Below are 27,239 nucleotides of genomic sequence, written 5' to 3'. Positions count from 1 at the left end.
TTTGTGGGCATCTACATTTGGCAGTACCATGCTTATATTTAGAGGGAACATGTCTGCGTTGTGCCCTAAGGATCTCAGTTTTAGTGCATCCCACAGGTTTATTACTGATTTATCCTTTAGCAGTCCTGTCCAGTCCATCTCAGCAGTTCTGAATGCCAAAGTTACTCTCCCACTGTTATGAATATCGTTGGTTATGTGTAGCCCCTTTAAGAGAGTGGATCAGGTGACTCAGAGGTCACCTAGAGGGGAGTCTAGGACTGTCTGTGGAGCTGAGAGGACGCAAAAGAATTATTCCTCGTTCAAGTTTATCCTCAGTCATTCTCGTGTTCTATTTATGGTTCTAGTGAACCACAAATACAATACTCACCACCCTGCACTTCTAGCTAACACATTCTGCATCCTTCTATAGTTTGGTGCTCAGCTCTTTTAATGACTGGGTGACAGAGCAGCTGAGTTGTGGCCAGACTCACCATGAAATCGACAACATTGACATGATAGGGAATGCCACCTTGATGTTCACATTCCCTGATGTGTAGGGTTTCTGGGTCTCCAGGGATCAGGACAGAAAGGCCAGGTTCACTCTGTAAGGGTTTAAGCAAATTTGTACATTTGAGTAAACTTAGACGTAATCACCTGAAGCTCATATAAAGTTAAAAATCACACAACACCAGGTTATAGTCCAACAGGTTTAATTGGAAACACACTAGCTTTCGGAGCGATACTCCTTCATCAGGTGATTGTGGAGGGCTCGATTGTAAGACAGAATTTATAGCAAAAATTTGCAGTGTGGTGTAAACATTGTGGAATAGCAGATTTTGAGCTATAAGGAGAGGCTGAACATGCTGAGACTGTTTTTCCTGGAGTGTCAGAGGCTGAGGGGTGACCTTATAGAGGGGCATAGATTGGATAATTAGACAAAATCTTTTCCCTGGGGTGGGGGAGTCCAGAACTAGAGGGCATAGGTTTAGGGTGAGAGGGGAAAGATATAAAAGAAACCTGAGGGGCAAATTTTTCACACAGGGGGTGGTACATGTATGGAATGAGCTGCCAGAGGATGTGGTGGAGGCTGGTACAATTGCAACATTTAAGAGGCATTTGGATGGGTATATGAATAGGAAGGGTTTGGAGGGATATGGGCCAGGCGCTGGCAGGTGAGACTAGATTGGGTTGGGATATCTGGTCAGCATGGATGGGTTGGACTGAAGGGTCTGTTTCCATGCTGAACATCTCTATGACTCTATTAGGTCAAAGGATAGGATTAATCAACAAACATGATCAGGAAACACCAATCACTTGCACTCCCTTCAGAGTCAGAGATTTCTAAAATCGATCAACCCTCTGAGAGCAAAAGAAATTAAAAGAATATCTCCCAGTACTGGACTTGCCCAAACTGTGAAAACATTCCACCTTGTCGAGACTATTCCAAATCTTATAAACTTCAATCAAATCGCTCCTCACGCTTTGAGCTTTCGTAAAACATATCCAGTCTGTCAAACTTGCCTCAAAACAAAACCCGCTAATTCCAGTAGGAATCGAGGAAAAACCGAAAGAAGGTTCTGAGGAAGGAGCACTGGACTCGAAACATTAACTCTGATTTTTTTCCACAGATGCTGCCAGACCTGATAAGCTTTTCCAGCAATTTCATTTCTGTTTGTGAGCAATCTAATCAACCTCGTCTGAACTGCCTCCAACATATTTGGATCCTTCCTTCAATAAGAAGTACAAAACGGCTCACAATATTTGGATATAATATTACCAATGTCCTATGTAACTGAAGCATAATATCTTTAATGTTCAATTCCTCTCATAATAAAGGTTAGCATCACATTAGCCTTCCTGATTCATGTACTACTGATGGGTCAGTTTTTGTCCAATGTGTGCAGGAGGGTTTCCTGACACAGTATGCAAACAGGCTAACAAGGAGCGAGATCCCATTAGATTTGATACTGGGTAATGAACACGGCCAGGTGTTAGATTTGTAGGCATGTGAGCACTTTGGTGATAGTAACCACAATTCGGTTATGCTTATTTTACCGATGGAAAGGGATAGGTATATATCTTAGGGCAAGAGTTATAACTGGGGAAAAGGCAATCACGATGCAATTAGGCAAGATTTAGGGTGCATAGGATGGGGAAGGAAACCGCAGGGAATGGGCACAATTGAAATGTGGAGCTTATTCAAGGAACAGCTATCAGGCAGGGAGGTAGTTGTCGAGAGAGGGAGCCATGGTTTACTAAAGAAGTTGAAGCTCTTGTCAAGAGAAAGAAGAAGGCTTATGTGAGAATGAGATGTGAAGGCTCAGTAAGGGCACTTGAAAGTTACAAGTTAGCCAGGAAAGACCTAAAGAGAGAGTTGAGAAGAGCAAGAGGGTACATGAGAAGTCGTTGGTGGATAGTACCAAGAAAACCCTAAGACTTTCTATAGGTATATCAGAAATAAAAGAATGACAAGAGTGAGATTAGGGCCAAAGATAGTAGTAGGAAGTTGTGCGTGGAGTCTGGGCAGATAGGGGAAGCGCTGAATGAATATTGTTTGTCAGTATTCACGCTGGAAAAAGACAATGTTGTTGAGGAGAATACTGAGATACAGGCTGCTAGACTAGATGGGTTTGAGGTTGACAAGGAGGAGGTGTTAGCAATTCTGGAAAGTGTGAAAATAGATAAGTCCCCTGGGCCAGATGGGATTTATCCTAGGATTCTCTTGAAAGCAGGGTGGAGATTGCAGAGTCTTTGGCTTTGATCTTTATGTAGTCATTGTCTACAGGAATAGTACTAGATGACTGGAGAATAGCAAATGTTGTTCCCTCATTCAAGGAGGGGAGTAGAGACAACCCTGGTAATTATAGACCAGTGAGCCTTACTTCAGTTGTGGGTAAGGTGTTGGAAAAGATAATAAGAGACAGGATTTATAATCATCTAGAAAGGAATAAGTTGATTAGGGATAGTCAACCTGGTTTTGTGAAGGGTAGGACATGCCTCACAAACCTTTTTGAGCTCTTTGAGAAGGTGACCAAACAGGTGGATGAAGGCAAAGCAGTTGATGTAATGTATATGGATTTCAGTAAGGCATTTGGTAAGGTTCCCCACGATAGGCTATTGCACAAAATACGGAAACATGGGATTGAGGGTGATTTGACGGTTTGGATCAGAAATTGGCTAGCTGTAAAAAGACAGAGGGGTGTTTGATGGGAAATATACATCCTAGAGTTCAGTTATTAGTGGTGTACCGCTAGGATCTGTTTTGGGTCCACTATTGTTTGTCACTTTTATAAATGACCTGGATGTAGAAGGATGGAGTTAGTAAATTTGTGGATGACCCCCCCACCACTAAGGTCGGTAGTGTAGTGGATACTGCCGAAGGATGTTATACGTTACAGAGGGAAATTGATAAGTTGCAGAACTGGGCTGAGAGATGGCAAATGGAACTTAATGCAGAAAAGTGTGAGGTGATTCACTTTGGAAAGAGTAACAGGAATGCAGAGTACTGCCCTAATGGTAAGATTCTTGCTAGTGTAGATGAGCAAAGAGATCTCAGTGTCCATGTACGTAGATCCCTGAAAGTTGCCACCCAGATAGATATGGTTGTTAAGAAGGCATATGGTGTGTTACCTTTTATTAGCAGAGGGATTTAATTTCAGAGCCATGAGGTCATGCTGCAGCTGTACAAACTCTAGTGCGGCCGCAGTTGGAGTATTGTGTACAGTTCTGGTCACCACATTATACGAAGGATGTGGAAACTTTGGAAAAGGTTCAGGGGAGATTTACTAGGATGTTGCCTGGTATGGAGGGAAAGTCTTATGAGGAAAGGCTGAGGGACTTCAGGCTGTTTTTGATAGAGAGAGGAAGGTTGAGAGGTGACTTAATTGAGACATATAAGATAATCAGAGAGTTAGATCGGGTGGACAGTGAGAGTCTTTTACCTCAGATGATGATGGCTAGCATGAGAGGACATAGCTTTAAATTGACGGGTGATAGATATTGGACAGATGTCAGAGGTAGTTTCTTTACTCAGAGAGTGGTAGGGGCATGTAATGGCCTGCCTGCAACAGTAGTGGACTCACCAACTTTAAAGGCATTTAAATGGTCATTGGATAGACATATGGATGAAAATGGAATAGTGTCGGTTAGATGGGTTCAGATTGGTTTCACAGGTCAGTGCAACATCGAGGACCGAAGGGCTTGTACTGCGCTTTAATGTTCGAATGAGTACATGTTGTAATTGTACATAAACTTTTGTAATTCACGTCTGTACGTATAGTTAATTGATGATGGCCACTGATTGTTAATCTGTTGTACAAGTCAGTAGTTATACGTACTTGTTCCAGTGTTCTGTGTATCTTAAGTAAGTCTGACATTCTTTCCTCAAAACCTGAAGTAAAGCAATTTGGATTTATGGCAACGAAACATTGTCCCTGAAAGATAAGGAGAGCGTAAGTGTTCAAAGGTTAGTGACAACATTCATTGCTGAACTTTGTAATATACATTGTTATAAAATACTTGAAAAGGGACAGACAGAATGGGCTCAGACCATTCCACTTTGTAGGTCTACGTAATTATGATAGATTCCTCAGCACTTCTAGAGTGGAACCTCCTTCATTGGGATACAAGAGTTCATAGTTTTTTAATTCTCTCTTGCTACAGGTGTGATGCCACAGGACTAGAGGACCATCAATGTTGTACTGTTGTTTAAAAATGGAGGAGAGTACTGTATAGCCTAAGTAATTACAGGTTAATCAAACTCACTGGGCAGAATCTGCCCAGCCATTGAAAGATGGGGAGAGTGGCAGAAAATGGTGAGAATTGTGTGAGGTCAACGATAATGAGATTCCTGACATGTCAGCAAAAAGTCCCATTTTCAAAGCAAGTGTTGTAGGGCGAGACACCATTCTCATCAGTGAGCATCAAGAGGATTATTTGCATGAACATGCATTGACATCCTCATCTTCCAGCATCTCATTGATATATTGCTTCCCATTCTCCCAACCTCCAGAGAGAAACTGGATGAATGTAGAACTTGAGCATCAGAGAAGTACCTGGCAACTCCCAACTTGCCTTTTGCTCTTCTGGGCCTCTGTCTGGGAGCATGCTCTGTGGGCAGGGACCACATACGGGGTGCCCATATCTGGGGTAATTGACAGGAACTATTCTGGGCAGTGACAGACGGCCTGTGCTTGACAGGGTGCATGGTTGGGATTTAAAGATCGTGCTGGCAAAAAGATTCTCGGGAGACAATGGCAGCGGCCAGTATCTCTGTTTGTAGTGACTGGCAGGATACAATGAACATTGTGCCATATGGGCTCGCTGCACAGGTAGCAAGGTAAGTTTGGGCAGATAGGAAGCCTTCTCACACTCAGGCTGACAGAGCAAAACCCTCCAAAAAATTCTCCAAAATTGATACTTAACCAATTTCTGGTGAAATTCAGCTCATCTCTCACTCCTGTTTTGCTCCATCTCTCACTCCTAATTACTCATTCCAAAGTCACTAACACTCTCAAAGAGCCCTCTCCCTCACTCTCTGTCATATTTGATTAACTTGATCCTATGTTTTGTGATATGAAGAAAGGCTGATGAGGGTAACACATTTGATGTATTCGGATTTTAGTGAGGCTTTTGACCAGGCAAATTATTTAGTAAATTAATAACTCATGAGACTCAAGGGAAAGGAGGAATTGGATTCAAAACTAATTCAGTGGCAAAAAGCAAAGGGTTATGGTCAAAGGTGTGTTTCTGATTGGAAGTGTGTTTCTATTTGAGGTTTTGCAGGGCTCAGTGCAGGGTCTCTTGTTTCTCTTGATATATGTTTTAGATTTAGACTTAGAAAAATAAAGATCAATGGAGACTGAGGGAAGGAAAGAATAGGGAGAGGGATAGTGAGGAGATTGGGGAAATAGTGAGGGAAAGGGAGAGCGAGGGATGGAGAAAAAGCGAAGGAAGAGTGATGGAGATTATAACATTAATAACACTCAAAAGTGAAACGAGAAGTTAAATTACATGTTGCTTTCTTCAGGCTCAGGTGATGCCAGGAGTTTTGTATTTGTCGAGAATGGAGGGGTTCAGAGTGAGGTAGTCTAACAGTGTTGATGAATTTGGTATGAATGTTTGAGTTTGAGTGGAAGATGGAGAAATGCATCCAGTCTGGAGCAGTGTGAGCTTATATTCAATATGATGATTATGCAGTCATTAAATGGAGGAAAGGTGAGTCCTCACCAGATTGGCCACCTTGTTGGTATCCTTCCAGGGACGAATGTTTTTACTGTATTGAGATCCTGACAGCATGCCACAGAATACTTCCACCATCAGACTCAGTCCGTATCCTTTATAACCACCTGAAAAGAGAACACAGCTTCCAGCTCCAATAATGTTTGGCCAGTTCCAGCAATCAACCAATCTGCTGGGTGAACACACTCTCTCTCTCTTTCTCTGCTTCCCTTTCCTTCTCTGTCTCCTCCACTCATGCATTTCTACCTTCACCTCTTATCCTTCCTGCCCCCTCTCCTACTTTCCACTCCTTTTCTCCAATCCCATTGTTTTTCTCTTCCTATCCTTTTTTCCTTCACCTCCAACGGCTCCATTCATTCCATCCATTCTGTCTCTTCTTTCTTGAAGTAGGGAATTCCCTCACTGGGATACAGATGGATGCTGGAAACCTGCAGTAATTCATCTGACCTGTCACTGTTCATGCACTAACCCCCATGAGTGTGAGTGGGCTACCTGCCCTTAGGAGGGAATATGTCCAGGCTCAATCTGCTTTCAGTTACCCTAAATGGATCTGAGTATCAAGGAATATTGAAGGACAAATCAGCTAGATATTCCCACATTAATGGTGCCATCAAATATTTGTTTGTCTGCATCAAATGGCTTCCCACATTTACTACCAGAGGTATAGTGTTCTAGTGAAAAGCAAAGTCCAGAACCCTACGGTCAGCTACCATCTCTGGATGTCTCCTAATCCACAGGTTGGTTCAACCCTCTCAACTGACTAATGAGATAGATAAAATCCCTCGTGTGGAAACAGGCCCTTCAACCCAACAATCCACACTGACCCTCTGAAAAGTAACCCACCTAGACTCATTCTCCTACTCTATTAACATTAATTTACCCCTGACTAATGCACCTAACCTATACATCCCAGAACACTATGGACAATTTAGCACGGCCAATTTACCTAACCTGCACATCTTTGGACCATGGGAGGAAACCCAAACAGACACGGGAAGAATGTGCAAACTCCACACAGTCGCCCGAGGTTGGAATCAAACCCAATTCCCTGGTGCTGTGAGGCATCTGTGCTAACCACTGAGCCACCGCACAGCCCTGGTTCTCTTCTATAATGAACAAGAATTGGAGGAAGCATTGAGGCATAGATCCACTCTGGATGGGACCTCAATGCCCATCATCAAGAGTTATTCAGTAATGATATGAATGTAACAAATTCTGAATGTTCCAGGTGGTGAGTGAATGTACACAAGCAAGTTACTTTATCAGAAACTCACAGCAAAGTGCTTATGTTGACAAAAACTTTGATCTAGCAAAGCAAAACTGGATATCAAGAGCACATCTAAGTATCACTCATTGATATTCACAGCATTGCCATCACTGAATCCCCCACTGTCAATATCTTGGGAGTTACTATTGATCAAAAACTGAACAGGGCTTGCTGTATAAATACTGTGCCTACAAGAGCAGGTTAAGAGGCTATGAACACTGCAATGACTCCCCAAGATATGTCTTTCATGTACATTGCGTAAGCCATGAGTTATGGAAAATTTGCTTGCCCGGATGATTGCAACTCCAAAAAAACATCAAGGATAAAGTAGCCTGCTTGATTGGCAACACATCCACAAACATTCACTGCCACCAAACCCAATGCTCAATAGCCACTATGTACAAGATGCACTACAGAATTTCACCATAGCTCCTTTGACAGTACCTTCTAAATGCATAACTACTTACATCTAGAAGATCAAGGCAACAGACACATGGGTACAGCATCACCTGCAGTTTCTTCTACTTGCTACTTACCATCCAGATTTGTAAATGTACCATCGTTTCTTCACTGTCACTGGGTCAAAATTGTGGACTACTCTCTCCCTAATGGCATTATGGGTCTACCCACACTAAATGGACCACAGTTCTTCAAGAAGACAGCCAACTGCTACCATCTTGAAGCAACTCGAGATGGGAAATAATCTGTGGGTCAGCTTTTAATTTAAAGAAAACTGGAATTGTGAACTTTTGAGTTTGTTTAACAAAGAAAACAAACACGAGTGATTCAGAATTTGGTGTTATTTATACCATAATGCTGGCAATTACGATTCTAATGTGCATAATGCAAAACGTTGGCTGTAATGTGGTAATGGTCACCATGTTGACCTGAAGGTCATCTCAGTTGGAATAGTGCACTTAGAAGAGGAGATAAGAGACAATGGCCAAGATACAAGACCAAAGGGTTCTCGGAAAATCCGGCAATCTGAATATAAACTATTTCTACCACTTTAGCAGTCAGGGGATCAATGGCAGTCCATTGTTGCTTGTCCTATTTTCTATTATACCTAACCACAATTGAGACCATTCTAAATTAAATTATCGTAGATGTTGGAAATCTGAGACAAACCAAAGATATTAAATACTCATGTGGGCAGCAACAGGACAGAAAGAAACAAAGTTAACATGTCCAATTTTAATGCTGTGAAAGTGTCTGGGCTTTGGATCATTTGAAATCTTCCTCCAAAATTCACTGTGATGATCTATTAACAGAATCCAATCAAAGTGGAAATTATCTGTATTGCCTGAATAGATTTACTTCTGGCCCCTTGTATGTTCCCAGCCATCATTGCTCCACCGTACCTTCAGTTACCTCAATGTTAAACTTTGAAATTCTGGCGTGACACCTCTCTTTACCAATGTCTCTATTTAAAGATACTCTTGAGTGCTTATTCTGCTCAAGGCTGTCATTACCCTCATATATTTTTTGTGGTAGGGAGTTATACTTTGTTTTATTACACTTCGAGAAGCATCTTAGTCCATTTCATTATATCTATACGTCATCTTTAATGTTATTTATTGTTTGGTCAGTCCTGTGTGATTAAAACATGAACACTACAAATTTACCTAATACAGTTACATTTGGATAACAACATCATCTAAACAATGGCTGACTGCTCCTCAGCTAAACTGTCTCTAGCTGGTTTTGTGTATTTTCTTCGCTCACAATAACATGACAACAATAACTTACATTTATCTGTTGTCTTAAACCTAGTTGAACTTGTCAAGGTACTTCATGATGTGTATGGGATTGGGGTGTGATTTGGAGCAAGGTATCTGGGTGTGATACCTTGGGAGAGAGCCATCTGTGAAACCATATACCAGTGAGGAGTTTGGTATTTCCAGGAGAAACAATGGCTTAGAAAGACAATTGCATAAAGAAGAATTAAAGAATGCTGCTCTTCCACAACACTTAAAAATAACAAAAATATTCCCTTTAAAAATAGTGGACCTCTTAAATGTAAGTAATAAAATCCATTTGAGCATGCTGTTATACTATATCATCCTGTATTACTGTTGTTATGAATTTCAAATGGCCACAGAACCTGGCTTATACTTACTTACTTTCGCTTTGTTTTGATGACCATCTCATTTGACAAACTACCAACAATAAATGAAAAAAACTTTGCTTCAGATTTATTTCTATCTTGGTATTTTTGCTTTCAAGTCTTTTGCCCCTCCCTGCCTTCTTATCTTCATTCCCCTGTTTTTTAATTCCTTTGCTGTTGCGACAAATAGCACACCACTATGACACTTCAATTAAAGCTTCATTAAACAGATCAAAATGAAGGAGGCGATTCCTAGGTGATGATTAGAGTGGTGCTGGAAAAGCACAGCCGGTCAGGCAGCATCCAAGGAGCAGGAAAATCGACGTTTTGGGCAAAAGCCCTTCAATTTTCCTGCTCCTCGGATGCTGCCTGACCTGCTGTGCTTTTCCAGCACCACTCTAACCTTGACTCAAATCTCCAGCATCTGCAGTACCCACCTCCGCCTAATTCCTAGGTGATGTTGAATGAAAGATGTAGGCAATAAATTTTCAAATAAATTTCTTGACTTCAAGAACAATAATAAAATTCAACATCAATCACACACACAAACACAGGTAATAAGTTAAAAAGAAGGCAGGATGTATACTACAAACATGAAAATAAAGCAGATACTGTTTCCAGTTCTTAGAGTCTTTGAATTGTGAGATTAAAACCTGAGTCTGAGTCAGTTTTGCTGTTGCCTTGACATTAGTGAAATTTATGCTGGAGCTTTTGGTGAATGGCTACATTCCCAAGTTGATTCCTTGCTGAACACTTCTTTTGAAACATGATAAGACACATGAAGAGATACAGAGCAAGTCTTCTAGACTGAGTTGTTATGAATCCATTCTACCATCTCTCTCTGCTCTGCTAAGCAAGCTACTGAAACATTGCTCATTTGTAAATTCCTGAGTCTAGCTCCTTTCCCAAGCTGAATGTTCTGCAGGCAACCTTTCAACTCCTAACATGTGAACTCATCATCATGCAAGTGTGAATTAAACCAGAAATGCAAATTTAATAAGTGACTTCGTTGTTTGGTTTCTTCACACACCAAAATTATCATTTCATCCAACCCACACACTGTCTTACATATGAGTTTTCTGGACTGACCTTAATCTGGGTCAGATGATCTCAGCAGCTGTAATGTAGAGACTATATTATCTTAAAATTCAAAGTGGAAACCTCACCTGATTCCAATACAAATGTGAAATGCATGGGAATGTGAAGACCCAATGTGGGGAAAATAATACCTTCAGCTTGTGTAGAATTAGCAGATATGTGGGAACACCATCATCTGCAAGTTCCTCATCAAGCCACACACCATCCTGACTTGGAAATATGTTGTCATTCATTCATTGTTGCTGGGTCAAACTCCTAACAGCATTGTGGGTCTACCTACAGCACATGGAGTTGAGAGTGTAGTGCTGGAAAAGCACAGCAGGTCAGGCAGCATCTGAGGAGCAGGAGAATCGACGTCAGGAATATGGACTACAGGAATACAGCACATGGACTCGAGTAGTTCAAGAAGGCAGCTCTATATCTATTTGAATACTCGTTGTAGTTTCTTTAAAATTTGGATATGTTTTTTGCATACATTTCAATATCTTATTGCCATTAACTTCGAGATATTCAAACATCTTATTCACAGAATGAGATGCTCACAGGAACTACAATTAAGTGCAACTTTATTAAAAACAGTACGTAACAAATCCACAACAGACAGCTCAGAGCTAAGCTCTGCAGCTCTACCACATCTAGTTGTGAACGGTAGTGGACAACCATTTACCTAACAGGAGGAGGAACATGTCCATTCTCAATTGCACTATAACACAGTAAGGGAAATGAAGTGAAGTATAAAGACAAGATTTAAAAGCATCTTCAGGCAAAGGAGCTGAGTGGATGATCCTTCTTAGCATCCTTCCAAGATCTCAACATTCCAGATATCAGTCTTCAGTCAATTCAGTCCACTCCAAATGATATTAGGAATTACTGTGTGTACTAGACATGATTAAAGTTCTGGGTCCTGATAACATCCCGGCTGTATTGTTGAATAACTCCACTCCAAAGCAAGTCACTCTCTGCTACCAACTTTACCAGTCCAGCTCCAATACCAACCCAGACATCACCTATCAAAAACCAACAGGGAATTCAAATCTGGCTAATTTCCACTCCAGTGTTTTAAACAGGTAATGCACCTCTGGGCAAGGCACTATAATTGAATGTGTAATCCTGGACTGAGGTGCATTCAGCTCTGGTCGGAGCTACTTGGAGTGTTGTGTCCAGTGCTGGTCACTGAGGCAGAACACATTTAAAGACTGGAGGTGAGCGTGTTGGAGGGTGGATTGTGGTTAGAATCTCTCTGGAAAGCTGGATTTAAATAGGTTGCACAACATCCTTCATTATAAATAAACTTATGCAAAAGACAAGAAAATACAGATAATCCCTTACTTGTGGCCTCAGCTCCTCCCAGAGGCAGTAGCCCTCCACCCTTCAGAATCTCTGTTGGATCAGTGGTATCTTTGCCTTTGGAATTGCAGCCCCATCCTTTTGGAACCTTCTCTCCACGTCTTTGCTGCACTTCTATCTAAAACCATGGAGATTACATAGCCCATAAACAAACTTGCAGATTGTCGTCACCAGAACAATAGCAATTTGCATTTATATAGCATATGGCACTTTGTGGGGAGTGTGATCAAATAACATTTTTCCTCAAAGCACAGAAAAGAATATTCAGGCAGATAACCTAAAACAAAGTTAATGATCAAGATTTTAGAAAACATCTTGCGGGAGGTGACGGAGACAGAGGGGCTTGCACAGCTAAGGGTATGGCCACATGCAATGGGTACATCTTTTTCCATCTGTTCAGAGATGGGAGTAAGGTGGGACTTGAACCTGGGTCCCCTGGCTCAGAGATAGAGACATTACCACTGCACTGAGCCATAAAAGTAAAGGCACCATAGTCTTACCATAGGGCTGCTCTCTCATTAAAGAGAGAGAGGGACATGACTGGTAGTGGTTTAACCTGAGGGTCACCATGCCTCAGGCATGTGGAGAAGTTGAGAAGGAGAATCCTTCATGACAACCTTGTCTGGTGTGGGAACTGAACCCAAACTGGTGGCGTCACTCTTTAAACTGGCCATTCAACCATGGGTACTGTAATTAAAATCAGGGATGTTCAAGAGGCTAGACTTAAATTGGTCCTGGTATGTTGTGAAGCCGGAGAAGATTACAGAGATAGGGAGGGTGAGATGATATAAACACTTAACAACAAGGAATGAGAATTTCTTTTTGCCTAGCTTTGCCAGAGCAGGACTTACTGTAAATCAGCAGCCACACTGGTAATGGGTGAAAAGGGCTTGTTTTGAGTTAGGATACAGGCAGCAGTGTTTCTAAGCGTGCTATTTCTCTGGATGGTGGAAGTGGATCCAGAAGTACAGTTAATTGATCGAGATTGGAGGCGTCAAAGGCACGGATGAGGGTTTCAGCAATGTGTAGTTAATCTATATGACTAGAATGTAAGGAATTAAACTTTGATGTACCTTTCCTAGGGCCACCGCTGATGTAGCCATGTCCAGCACAAAGCTGTCACCATTCAGGGCTGGAGCAGCAACACTAATAGGATTGGTGCCCAGAGTGCACTGGAAAAAAGTAAATAATAGTTATAAGGTATGATTTTAAAGGGAGTGTAGGAACAAAAGATCTGCAGGTGATTCTACACAAACCTTTGGAGGTAGTGGAACAAGTAGAGAAAGCTGGTTTTAACAAAAGATGAACAGAATCTTGGGTTTTATTAATCCATCCGTAGAGAACAAAAACAAGCAGTTAGGGTAAATGTGTTGGGCTCCACTGGAATATTATGTTCAGTTCTTAGCATTGGCCTCCAGGAAGAACGTCAAAGGAGGTGCAGAGGAAATTTATTAGAATAGAACCAGGGATGAGGGACTTCAGATAAATGAAGAGAAGAGAAGCTGGGAAAGTTTGCCTCAGTGCAGTGAGGTTCTGGACTGATTTGATCAAGGCATTGAAGACCATAAAGAGTTTTGACAGAGTAAGGAGAAACTAAAGGACTCAGATTTAAGATAATTGGCAAATGGAGAGCGTGAGAGAAATGTTTTCTCAAGCAGTTCAGTTTTCTTTGAAATGTTCTGTGAGAAACAATAGAATCAGATTAAATAATAACTTTAATCAGAATTAAATAAATACACCATGTGGGATAGGAAACATATGCAGAATATGGGAAAACACCACAGGGTGATACTGATTAGAAAATAACTGGGACAGGCACAATTGGCCAAATGCCCACACTTGAATTGTAAATTTCGAGGAAAAGAAGGGTTTGGAGGGATATGGGCCGGGCGCTGGCAAGTGGGACTAGATGGATTTGGGATATCTGTTCAGCATGGACGGGTTGGACTGAAGGGTCTGTTTCTGTGCTATAATCTCTATGACTCTATGATCAGTATCTGACCAGTGCAGAAATGATTAGAATACACTGCATCAACAAAATGTCCAGATGTGTGTTATCCTCTCCTGCAGGTACTGACCCTCCTACACTAGGTAAAACCTCTCAGAACCAACTTCTGCTGAAAGGCTGCTGTCAAGGGTAAATGAATGCCAACACGGAAATACCTTGAGGTCATCTTAAAATTTTTACACAAGGGTTTGTGCTATTAGGACCACTGGATATTCCTTGGCATGTGAGACCTTGGCTGGTGCATGCTAGGGGTAACTAATTCCTATTCCTACCACTGAGACTGATCAAATCTACACTGTGAGATTCATAGCTGGGACATTCCTGCTCTCCATGATCAATGTTCATGTGGGTTAGAGTTATTGGGATTTGAAGCAGCTGCCCCAGAACTTGCAAATTACAAACTAACAAAATTTGCTAAATCTCGTAGGCTGGCACCAAATATAATAACCTTGGAAGTAGCAGATTGTTGTGAAAATCCCAAATGGTCCATTGATGTTTTTCAAGGAAAGAATCTACCACATCCACCAGGCTGATGTTACAAGACTGATTGTTAATGCCGCCTAGAATGTCTGAGCAGGCCTCTCATAGCCAATAAAAACAATTCATCCAGTGTCCCAACCCCAATACAATAAAAAAGACTGGCAAATTCTTTCACATGTAGATGTAGCAGGCTGGGTATAACATTAAAGCCACCCATTAAACAATTCTCTGTGACTAAAGTCTGTCAGCTTTACCTTGGTTGCTCTGGTTGGCACTACCACTGGAGAGGTATTAGTGCAAGTCATTCCCTGTTGAAAGTAAATGTAAAGACTGTAAAGAACTGTGAGCCCAATGAGTGATGTTCCAATTCATTCTGTGGTGGACAAGTTACTCTACTTACAATTAAACCGTGTTTTAGTGTTTGCATAGAATAAAATCCTGCAATGCCGTAGTGATTAGATCCTGCAATGACAATGAGAGACAGTAAATCAAAGCATACTAATAAGAGATGTTCTCAAATCTCCAAGCCAACCCAATAAAAGGTAGTTATCAGGAAGTTAGTGTTTAATGCTGATCAGAGATCAGTGCCAATCTGCTCATAAATCATTTGAAGTGGAGAAAATGTGTCACTGATGAGATATAACTAGATATCTGTTCATGTGATAAAATCCTGACAGTGTGGAAGCAGGCCATTTGACCCACTGAGTCCACACCGACCCTTCAAACAGCAACCCCACCCTCATAACCTTTCATTTCCCATGGCTAACTTGCACATCCCGAGATACTATGGGGCAATTTAGTATGGCCAGTCCACCCAAACTGCACATCTTTGGAATGTGTGGGGAAACCAGAGCACCCAGAAGAAACCCACACTGACACAGGGAGAACATACAAAATTAACACAGACAGCCACCCGAGGGTGGAATCAAATCCAGATCCCTGGCACTGTGAAGCAGTAGGGCTAACCACTAAGCCACTGTGCCTGATGGTGATTAAAGAATAAATATCTATCAAAGGACACTGGGAAGAAATCTTTTGCTCTCTGGTGTTCTTTCTTGGCCACAAAAGAGGGGACTGGGGGCTTCAGGTTAAAGTCTCATCCAAAATACTGCATCTCTGACAATGCTGCTTCCCTCAGTACTGACCTAACAAAGTGAGGGGCTCCCGCAGTACTGACCCTATGGAAGCCTGGCACTCCTTCAGAACTGAGTATCCAACAATACAACACCCTTTAGGACTGAACATTCAACAATGAAATGTTGCTTACTGAACCTGTAATACAATGCTTCCCATTTTTTGACTATGATCCCAATTTAAGGCTTGAAAGTTTTTTTGTAATAATAATTCCTCAGTAAGCTGTAGGAGTAGAGAAGATCTATTCGAGCATGGGAGTCGGGGAAGGGCATCCATTGCTGCCTCAGTGCTCACAGGGTCAAAATTTCAGCTTCAACCCTCCACAAGCTCAACAGGGCAGCACTCCTTTAGTACCAAACATCAATAGTACAGCGCTCCCTCAGTAATGCCACTCCAACAATGCTGCAATCTTTTATTGCTATCTCTCTAATAGTTCTATGCTCCTTTAGTATGGCACCACTGATAACACAACACTCCCTCAGCATTGTCCCTCTGACAGTGCAGCATCTCTCGGTACTGATCTGACAATCATGCAGCTCTCGCAAAGACTGCCAGTAGTGCAGAGCTGCCTTAGTTCTATTCCTCTGAGAGCATAGGAATGCCTCAGTGCTGACCCCGACAAAGCAGCACACATTCAGTATTAACCCTCTGTCACTGCAGCACTCCCACATCAATCCCCTGTCAACAATGCAATGCTCTTAGTACTGGCTCACTGACAGTACAGCACTTTCCCAGTACCACACCAGGAGTTCTAGTTTGGATTGTACACTTTTATCTGTGGAGTGAGGCTCAAAACTAGCCCTTGAATCAGAATGCAGATTGGCACCAGTGTAGTTTCAGCTAACATTCAAATACCCAGATAGCTTGTCCTCACCTCGTTCTTGGTTCTTTTGCAAACTGTCTTACACCTGTCACCTGCAGTCAATGAATCTCTGCCACAGGAAACAGTTACTACTTATTTACTCTATCAAAACCCATCATGATTTTGAACATTTCTACTGAATCTTCCTTAATGTTTTCTGCCCTAGAGAGATTAACCCCAGTTTCCCTGTCCTGTACACAAAACTGAAGCAGCTAATTCATGAAACCGGCAGCTCAGTGGTTAGCACTGCTGCCTCACAGCGCCAGGGGCCCAGGTTTGATTCCAGCCTTGGGCGACTATCTGTGTGGAGTTTGCACATTCTCCCCATGTCTGCGTGGGTTTCTCTGGGAGCTCTGGTGTCCTCCCACAATCCAAAGATGTGCAGGTCAGGTGTGTTGGCCATGATAAATTGCCCATAGTGCCAGGTGCATTAGTCAGAGGGAAAATGGGTCTGGGTGGGTTACTCTTTGGAGGGTTGGTGTGGACTTGTTGGGCCAAAGGGCCTGTTTCCATACTGTAGGGAATCGAATCTAAATCTCCTTTGCAGCTTTTTCATAGCATTGACATCCTTCCTGAAGTATTGTTATATAATCAGTCATAGTGATATAAACACAGAAATAGATCCTTCTGTCAAACTTGTCCATGCTAACCAGATATCCTCTATAAATCTTGTCCCATTTGCCAGCATTTGGCCCATATTCCTCTAAGCCCTTTCTATTCATATACCCATCCAGATGCCTTTAAAATGTTGTAATTGTACCAGCGTCCGTCACTTTCTCTGGCAGCTCATTCCATATATGCAAAACCTTCTGTGTGAAAAAGTTGCCACTCAGGTCCATTTTCCCCTCTCATCTTAAACCTCTGCCCTCTAGTTCTACACTTCCCAACCCCTGGGAAAAGACTTTTTCTATTTATCCTATCCATGCCCTGCATGATTTTATAAACCTTTATAAGGTCACTCCTCAGCCTCCAATGCTCCAGGGAAAACAGCCCCAGCCTATTCAGTATCTCCCTATATCTCAAATCCTCCAACTCTGGAAAATCCCTGTAAATCTTTTCTGAACCCTTTCAGGTTTCACAACATCCTTCCTATAGAAGGGAGACTAGAATTCTCCGCAATACTTCAAAAGTGGCTGGAACAATATCCTGTACAGTCGCAACATGGCCTCCCAGCTCAATGCACTGACCAATAAAGGAAAGCATACCAAATGCCTTCTTCATTATCCTATCTAGCTGCGACTTCAAGGAACTATGAACCTGTACTCCAAGGTCGCTTTGTTCACCATCACTCCCCAGGACCTTACCATTACGTATATAGATCCTGCTTTTCCAAAATGCATTTATCTAAATTAAATTCCATCTGCCATTCCTCTGTCCATTGGCCCATCTGATCAAGATCCGTTGAACTCCAAGGTAACCTCCTTCACTGTCCACTACACCTCCAATCTTAGTGTCATCTGAAAACATACTAACCATGCCTCCTATGTTTACATCCAAATCATTTATAAAAATGACAAAAAACAGTGGAACCAGCAACCTCCAGTCTGAAAAGAAACCCTCTTGTTCCCAAAATTGAAAACAAAGTTCCAGTCGGAATCTGACCTAGTGTCTTGTAACAGTTTACAGCAGCTTCCTGGTTTTATGCTCTTGGCCCCAGGATAATATAAATGAAAATTATGTTGTTTAAATGTTTTTATTTGTTCCTTTTTAATTCACAAATTGGACATGGGCATTGTTGGCTGGGCCAGCATTTATAGCTCGTCTCTAGTTGGCCTTGAGAAAGTGATAATGAGCTGCCTTTTTGAACCGCTGTAGTCCATATGGTGCAGGTAGACTCATAGTGCTCTTAGGGAATTCCATGATTATCACCCAACAACACTGGAGGACCAGTAATATATTCCCAAGTCAGGATGATGAGTGGCTTGGAGGGGAGCTTGCTGGTGGTGTTCCCCTGTGTCTGCTGCCCTTGTCCTGATGGTTGATGGCATGTGTAGTGTCTTGTAATGAGGTCAGCCAGGTGGATCTCATAGAATATGAGTTCCCTGATTTGGGTTGTTAATCTAGTCCAATCAGAGAGCCCTGGCTGACAGATAAGGAGTGTCAGATATTCTGTTCACACTGAAAGCTGATGGAGGGAGCTGGGTCAGTGTCAGTGATGCTCCACATGTAAATAAAGGATAACTTGTTGATGGGATACCAGCCTCTGTGGAGTTATTTCAGTATTCGTCATGGATTTGGAAGGTGCTGTCTAAGGCTCTTTGGTGAATTTCTGCAGTGCATCTTGTAGGTAGCGCACACCGCTGCTACCAAGAGTCAGTGATGGAAGGACTGGATGCTTGTGGATATAGTGCTAATCAAGAGGCTGTTTTTTCCCTGGACGGTGTCAAGCTTCTTAAGTTTTGTAGGAATTGTAGTTGTCCAGGCAGGTATTCCATGACATTTCCCACTTGGTTCCCGGTAGGTAATGAACAGGTTTTGGGGAGTCAGGAGGTGAGTCACTTGCTGCAGTATTCCAAGCCTTTGCCCTGCTCCTGCAGCTCCTGTAATTATATAACTAGTCCAATTTTGTTTCTGGTCAATGATAACCCCCAGGATATTGATAGTGGGGGAATTCAGTGATGGTAACATTATTAAAATTCAATGTTAGAATTCATTGCAAATACTGAATATTTAACACTGATTATTTTTGGAAAGTTCAATTTGAATCTTTCTATATGTAAACAGATCATCAAGGACTCTGACTGAAAGAATTGTTAAGAAACTGCAAACCAATCTAAAAAATATCTCATTAATGAATTCACAATTCCAACTATACGTTATCTTGTGCTCACAGTGCTTATCAACCAGTGGCCCTATCAGTCCAAAAAACTGCACCTCATATTTCAATTAGGCAGGCTTCTGGAGCTTGGCAATTTTACACAAGTTTGTTACCTTTACGTTGTTGGTTTCAGATTCTTTTTCTTTCAGTTAGCAGCACATTTGTTCTAGGCATATAATTTGTTTGTTTGTTCCCATTGGCCCGGGAGGATTATACTTTTTGTCATTAAATCTTTCCGGTCTTTGACCTTATCAGGGATTGCTGATCCTGGATAGTGTTGAGCTTCTTGACTGTTGTTGGAGCTGCCATCATCCCCCAGGCAAGTGTGGAGTATTCAATCACATGTCTGACTTGACTTGTGAACCAACCTTCGGAGAACCAAGAGATACTGGAGAATTCCTGGCCTCAGACTCCCAGGTTGTTGACTGTTGGATAGGATTCACCAATGGTAATACATCTTGTAAATGCCAGGGGAAAGATGGCTAAATCCTCTCTTTATGTTTGTTCATGGGACGTGGGCTTTGCTAAGTAGGTCAGCATTTATTGCCCATCTTTAATTGCTCAAAGGGTATTAAGTGTCAATCATGTTGTTGGTTCTTTGTAGTAATAATTATTGGTGGCAATGCTCCTTGCCTGGCACTACATGATGTGAATGTTACTTGCTACTTATCAACCCAAGCCTGAATATTGTTTAGAACTTGCTGCACGGTGGCACAGACTGGTTCTTTGAGATGTGTGGGTGAGATGTGCAGCCCTGTAAAGCAAATTCAACTTAAAGGGACAGTCCACAAATGGAAACTGGAGATATTCAGGATGGGCAATGCACAAAGAGCGGGGCAGTAGCGAACTTTAATAATGTTTTTAAAAAAAGAGAATTGCAGAGGATGGAGATCTGAAAAGAAAAACAGAAATCGCTGGTGAAACTCAGTAGGTCTGGCAGCAATTATTGAACAGTTCTGATGAAGACTCGAAATGTTAACTTTCTTTTTCCCCAATAGACGCTGCCTTACCTGCTGATGTCTCGTCAGCAATTTCTGGTTTTGTTTCAATCATGCTTTGTTGAAATTACTGCTGTACAGTCAGCAGCAAGATATTCCCCAACAATAGGAGGAAGAGGTCTATTGGAATGGTCAAGAAGGTGTGGTTGGTGGTCATGAGGGTATGGGTGGAGGCAGCAGAAAAGGTGAGCAACAAGAACCTTGTGATCGGATGATAGACGCAATTTAGGAAGTGTTTTAATAGCCTAATGAGATCAGGAAAAGTGTCAACATCTTCACCTTGTACTGCAAGCCTTGCCCCTTCTCTCTGCACTTGGTAAGTGTCCCCTATCACATCAGTACCTCAAACCCCACTGTTCAAATTTCAGCAACACCAGTCTTCACATTCTATACTTTCAACATCCATTTGTCAAACCACTAGAGTCACTCATCTCAACTCGTATGCACTATATTAATCACTTACAAAGATACCCACACACACTATCCTGTAGCCATTAGGTAAAAGCCTAACCTCCAACCATAACTGAGTTCTATTTATTCAACTCTTGTTGGTGAAACAAGTGCAAAGTACAAGGGAGAGGGAAACGACTGGTTTGGATGACACAGATAATTTGAATTACTGATGCAGTGCATGAGGCCCTACAGATAAATGCATATCCACGTTCCTCCCTGTCAGAAATTGAGAGATAGGGAGCTCAGAGATAGCTGGTGACAGAATTACAAATAAAATCAAGCATTCCAGATGCTGGAAATCCAAAACGAATATAGAAATTGCTAGAGAAACTCAGCAGGTCTGGCAACATCTGTGGAGAGAAAGCAGAATCAATGTTTCAGGTCCACTGACCCTTCATCAGAACTGGTTTTTCCAGCAATTTCTGTTTTGTGACAGAATTGCAAACATCTTCAGCACCCACATCCTGACTTTATTTCAACAATCAATAAACTATGAGCACAGTGAATTTGGTGATTGTCAAGAATGTGACTTTTCCACAACTAAATTACACCATTTTCATTTGCATTCCAGAGTCTTCAAATGTACAGCATTGTCACAGGAAATCCATGAAAATGATTCATCACCGGACTAAGGCCCTGAGGGTGCAGTGCACAGCTATAAATCAGTGTAAATACTCCCACTTCTCCAGGTGGAGAAGTCTGATTGTCACATGGTGCAATACACCACACAAGTGAACATGAATAGACAGTGGTGGCAGGGAGACTCTGTATTGGGGTTCTCCAATCCTTTCCAAGCTCTACTTAGCTGGACAGAGATGCTGAAATCTAAGGGGCATCATTAAGAAGGAAATGCTGGTAGTCCATTTGCAAATTAGCCAAGTACTAACAACACTCCACAGTAACGGAGAGGTTGAAGGTGTTCAATTACCCAGGGATTAGTGTTCTAGGTTATTGTGAAACTGTCCACTTTGTCCTCCTCCATGGAGTTCCAAGTATGACTCTGAAATGAGTTCATGCCTGCCATGGCTATAGTCTTGCAGACTTCGGACGGCAACTGGTTTTTTTTTTTCCCTTTTTTTTTGTTTTTTCTTTTTGCTTTAACCCCCACACTACCGCCTAACTGCGGTAGTGCTTATTTTGTTCCCCTGCACCCATGGTGTGTGTGTGGGCAGGTGTGAAACACAAGGTGTATGAATCTTTATTCAATTTCCACCACCAGGAAGATAGGAGAACACCCGAGTGGCCAGTGACAAGCTGTGCTCTTCACAAAAAAGGGCAATGCTGTGGATCAAACAGAGAAGGGGAGGGCAGGGACTAAATCAAAATAGAGTTGGAGGGGGAAATAATACACTCCACTCCCTGCAGCGCCCACCTCTCCCTGAACAACTCCAGGGTGTTGGACACCGCATGCTGCTTCTCCAAGGACACCCGGGCCCTAACATAACCGCGGAAGAAGGGCAGGCAGTCGGCCCTACCAACCCCTTCCACGGCCCGCTGCCTGTTTATGGCCAGTTTGGCCAGGCCCAGGAGCAGACCCACGAGGAGGTCTTCAGACCTGCCCTCCCTCCTCCGTACCGGGTGCCCGAAGATCAGGAGCGTGGGACTGAAGTGCAACATTAAGCAGAAGAGTAGGTTTTTAAGAAAATCAAAAAGGGAGTGTAAACGCCCACACCCAATATACACGTGGTCCACGGACTCCACAGCGCCACAGAACAAGCAGTTGGGCTGGGAGTCCGTGAACTACCGCAATCTGCGGTTGCAGGGGACCGCTGCATGCAGCACCCTCCACCCCAGATCCCCGAGAGAAAGGGGAAAGGACTCCCTCGTAGAGAGCCCTCCACTGGGGATCTCCACCGCCCGGTGGCAAATGGGCACGCCAAGGCGTGTCCGGGCGGTGGATGAGGGAGAAGAGGTGGACGGTGTGCAGCAGCAGTCTATACAGGGCCTGCCTTTTTACCCCCTGAAAGGGAACAAAATTAAAATTCCGGAGGCGGCTCAGGTTGTGGGGCACAGGCTCCTGCGGGAAGTACGGGACCTTGGGGCCAATGTGAAATTCCGTCCGGGCTGGGGTGAGTGCGGACGGGATCCCACCGCACACCTGAGCGTCCTCCAACTGGTGCACTACGTCGGGTCCGAGCACCGCCGTTTTAAGGCGTCTGATGGCGGTGGCCACGTACCGGACGTCTACTGCTGCCCTGCTCGCTATGTCCTGCGGCAGCGTCCAACCCAGGCCTCCGGCACCCAGTACGTCCCCGACTCTGGTCACCCTTGCCACCACGGCCCTCCCCTCCGACAGCCACTCGCACCCGCGAGTACGGACGTGTGGATTCCTGAGCAACGGCTCCCTGACGACAGCCGCTATTCCTGCTAGAGGGTAGGCGTGGCTCGATTCGACCATGTTCCAAACAGTGATCAGGTCCTGGTAAAAGACAGGCAGCGTCTTGAGGGCGACCTCCAAACCATCACGGTCGACGAACAGGAGCTGCGTGTCATAGTTGAGGTTACGCACCTGGCGGAAAAAATACGTCACCAGGACGCACCACCTAGGAGGAGGCTCGACGTAAAGGTATCGCCGCAAGGTCTGAAGGAACATCACGACCTGGGTGCGGACGCACACCAGCGACTGACCGCCCTCCTCAATAGGGAGACTCAGAACCTGCGCGGCGACCCAGTGCATCTTTTTGTCCCAGAAGAAGTTGACCAACGTTCTCTGGATGTCAGCGACAAAGCCAGGAGGAGGGACCAAAGTGACCAGCCGGTACCACAGCATGGCGGCCACCAGCTGGTTTATGACCAGCACTCGGCTCCTGTAAGATAGCACTCGGAGCAGTCCTGTCCAGTGGCCTAGGCGAGCCGAGACTTTGGCCTCCAGCTCCTGCCAGTTGGCCGGCCAGGATTCCTCAGCTGGGCTGAGGTAGACCCCCAGGTAGAGGAGATGGGTGATACTCCAGCTGAACCCCCGTAACTCCTCCGGCAGAGAGTCCACCCGCCATGGACCGACCAGTAGTCCGGAACATTTGGCCCAGTTGATCCTGGCGGAAGACGCTGCCGAGTACACGGCCAGCAACAGGTCTTAAACAGGCTGGCAGATATCTTATTTGTACTCTGCCGTGAATCATTAATCTGCATTAATTTAGTATATGGCAGAGCAGAAAGAATGTGGCCCAGATTTAGGATAGTGATGATGAGGGAAAGAAGACTTGCAAGTGGATAATCCATTTCTCTCATCAATCCCTTGAGAGAGATCTGAACTTGTTGCTACATTTCTTGATAACTGTGGATGCCCCTGTTCAGGCACAGCATTCTTTAGCAGTGCCATCACAATCTCCAAGACAGTGATTAACAGCCCACCAAAACATCTAAGAAGCCAGAGTACGCTATTGAGCAGCTAATGTCTACCTCTGCTGAAGCCACATGGGACACACTGGATAGAAACATTAGGAAATACAAGTTCAAGACATTGTAATTAACGAAGGATGTACAAATGACTGACAATCTTTGTTCTTCCATTTCCTTTATTTATGATGCCATATAAAATCAACACCATATTCATGTCTTGGTCAGTAACCCATCTCAAGTTCTCATTTCCTTTTTCATATATCATAATCAATGGCATTAATGGGACATGCTTAGCAGTGGATGTGTAGTTGAAGCACGTTTCATACAAATGGCTGAAAGGTGACAGGTTGGTACTAATGGTGGGAGCAACCACAGCATTACATTTATTATGTGTCACACTACTGAACTGTGACAATATTAGGAATCTTGAGAAGCAACATCAGTGGCTGGCCTACTGATGAATGTCCTACCCCTTCTCAATGCTCTCATTGGAAAAGGGAATGATGAGACTTTACATCATTTTCCACCTGCACTTCTCTGCCATTCAATGTTGTGAAGGATGTAGTCTGTCACTATCATTCTGGATTCTGGATCGGATGAGGGTTGATCAGTGCCTTGAGAACTATCTGGTCACCTGAAGCACATTATAATAACTTGCCCAATGTTATGGCTCTTGTGGTACAGTGGTAGTTTACCTATCTCAGAGCGAGGAGGCCTGGGTTTAAAGCCCACCTGGCCCAGAGATGTGTCATAACATCTCTGAACGGGATAATCAGAAAATATCTAATTTGCCAAATGACATGCCTGAGGTTAGGCCTGATGTTGGTGGGATTCCTCACATGTTTCATGAGCCAAGTTTGCAAGGAGTGTCTCTTCTACAAATCAAAATTTGCTTTTCTGTCTGGTACAAAAGGCTCTGGGAGGTTGGACTACTGAAAAATGAAGGCGGCAGATCAGCTCGCAGGGCTTCTGGAATAGAATTGTAATGACCTCCTCTTGTATTTGCACAGCTACTGATGTATAAACATTCTGGATGCTGTAGCAGTGCTATGATAGCTATGTGAATATAGTTGATGGCATGCTGTACTGGGGCAATTCAACCAGAGTATCTGCTCATTCTGGCCACTGTCATCAGTAAGGACATTTGCGTAATTATTAGCCCAGGCAAACAATCTTTTGATCAACCTTATTTGTGACCCATCCACTAGGAAATCCTGGATATAAAGCCAGTACCAGGAAAGATCTGGAGGTTGAAAGTGTTGAGAATAAGAGTCACCTTGACATCCACTGGCAAGGCCTGGACTCCTGGTCCAGCTGGGAGCAGGTCTTCCTCTCAGAGGCTGAGAAATCTTCCATCATTGGATATGACAAACTGTGGTGGCACACAGTGGCACCGTTCTTCCAAGACCTCAAATAAGCTGACCATCTTATCTGTCTACAAATCCTGTGACATGCATAATTCCTCCTGTAAGCTCAGGCACTTTCCCCAAGCACATCTGTCCTGGGCATAGCATATTGTAGCATGTCATCACTGCCATGAATGGTGATAGTCACCTCTTCTAATGCTCTGTTAAACACATCCATCCTGATCATTTTGAAAATCACCAAGGTAGAAATTAGCTGTATTGACACAAGCACTTCCTGCTCAACACTTACCAGTGGAAACTGAGAGAGAAGCTGCCATAAATGAACTTTTATTCAGATTGGACAATAGAAATTTCAACATCCTGCACACTGATGCCCTGTATGGCTTCTGCCAGGGCCACTTAGCTTCTGACCTCATTACAGTCTTGGGTCAAACATGGACAAAACAGCTGAATTTCAGGGGTGAGATGAGAGTGACTGCTTTGACATTAAGGCCACATTTAACAGTGCATGTCATCAAGGAACCCTAGCAAAGCTGGAGTCGATGTGAATTGGGGAAAAACTAGAGTCATACCTGGCACATGGGAAGACTGTTGTGGTTGTTGGAGGTCACTTATGTCAGCTTTAGGACATCTCTGCAGGAGTTCCTCAGGGTAGTGTCCTAGGCCCAATTATCTTCAGTCTTAGTGACTTTTGCTCTATCATAAGGTCAGAAGTGGGGATGTTCCTTGTTGACTGCACAATATTCAGCACTATTTGCAACTCCTCAGACACTGAAGCGGTCCACATCCAAATGCAACACATCTGGATCATATCCAGGCTTGGGCTGACAAGTGGCAAGTAACATTCATGCCAAACAAATGCCAGACATTGACCATCTCCAATAAAAAAAACAATCTAAGTACCACCACTTGACACTCAATGGCATTACAATCACTAAGTCCTCCACTATCAATGTCCTGGCACTTATCATTGACCAGAAACTCAACTGGAATAGCCATATAAATACAGTGGCTACAACAGTATGCCAGAAACTAGGAATCTTGCAGCGATAACTCATTCCTGCCTCCCCAAATCTTGTCCACCATCTGCAAGGCATAAGTGAGGATTGTGATGGAACACTCTCCACTTGCCTGATGAGTGCAACTCCCACAATACTCAAGAAGCTTGACACCCTCCAGGACAAAGCAGCCTACTTGATTGGCACCACATCCACAAAATTCACCACCGACACTCAGCTGCAGCAGTGTGTACCATCTACAAGATGCATTGCAAAAAAATCACGATTACCATCTAGAAGTTCAAGGCAGCAGGTACATGGGAATACCATTCACTACAAATGCCCCTCCATGTCACTCAAGATCCTGGTTTGGAAATATATCACTGTTGCTTTCAGTGTCGCTGGGCCAAAGTCTTGGAAGTTCCTCCTTTACGGCATTGTGGTTCTACCAATAGCATATGAACTGCAGCATATCAAGCAAGCTCATTCTCACCTTCTCAAGGGCAACTAGGGATGGACAATAAATGCTGGCCCAGCCACTGAATCTCACATCCCATGAGTGAATAAAAAAAATCCAGCCTTACCGCTATTCACTCTTCTCTTCATTTACCTAGCCAGTTTCCTGAAAGTATGAAACCGCAGGCTGATTAAGTTCAATGTGATGAAGTCAAATTAAATGTAACCTGCATCTCAATAATTACATGTAAATATCCTCCAATATGCAATAATTAAATCCCTAAAGTC

At 43.3% G+C, this 27,239-nt stretch overlaps 1 protein-coding gene across 1 annotated transcript in view; it reads right to left on the bottom strand.

The window, feature by feature from the left end:
* Positions 1-27,239, bottom strand: part of LOC140493889 (uncharacterized oxidoreductase YjmC-like) — a 34,916-nt gene that overhangs the window by 4,527 nt on the left and 3,150 nt on the right. Inside the window, exons 4-10 of the mRNA XM_072592884.1 lie at positions 14,927-14,988; positions 14,781-14,834; positions 13,112-13,210; positions 12,021-12,156; positions 6,208-6,326; positions 4,317-4,412; positions 471-581 (exon numbers count right to left, since the gene is read on the bottom strand). Coding sequence (XP_072448985.1) covers positions 471-581; positions 4,317-4,412; positions 6,208-6,326; positions 12,021-12,156; positions 13,112-13,210; positions 14,781-14,834; positions 14,927-14,988 — 677 coding nt within the window. The remainder of the gene's footprint in view (positions 1-470; positions 582-4,316; positions 4,413-6,207; positions 6,327-12,020; positions 12,157-13,111; positions 13,211-14,780; positions 14,835-14,926; positions 14,989-27,239) is intronic.

The sequence above is a fragment of the Chiloscyllium punctatum genome, chromosome 22 (genome assembly GCF_047496795.1).
Source record: "Chiloscyllium punctatum isolate Juve2018m chromosome 22, sChiPun1.3, whole genome shotgun sequence".
Taxonomy (NCBI): domain Eukaryota; kingdom Metazoa; phylum Chordata; class Chondrichthyes; order Orectolobiformes; family Hemiscylliidae; genus Chiloscyllium; species Chiloscyllium punctatum.
The sequence above is the reverse complement of the archived record's forward strand: the minus strand, read 5'-3'. Positions and strand labels throughout refer to the sequence as shown.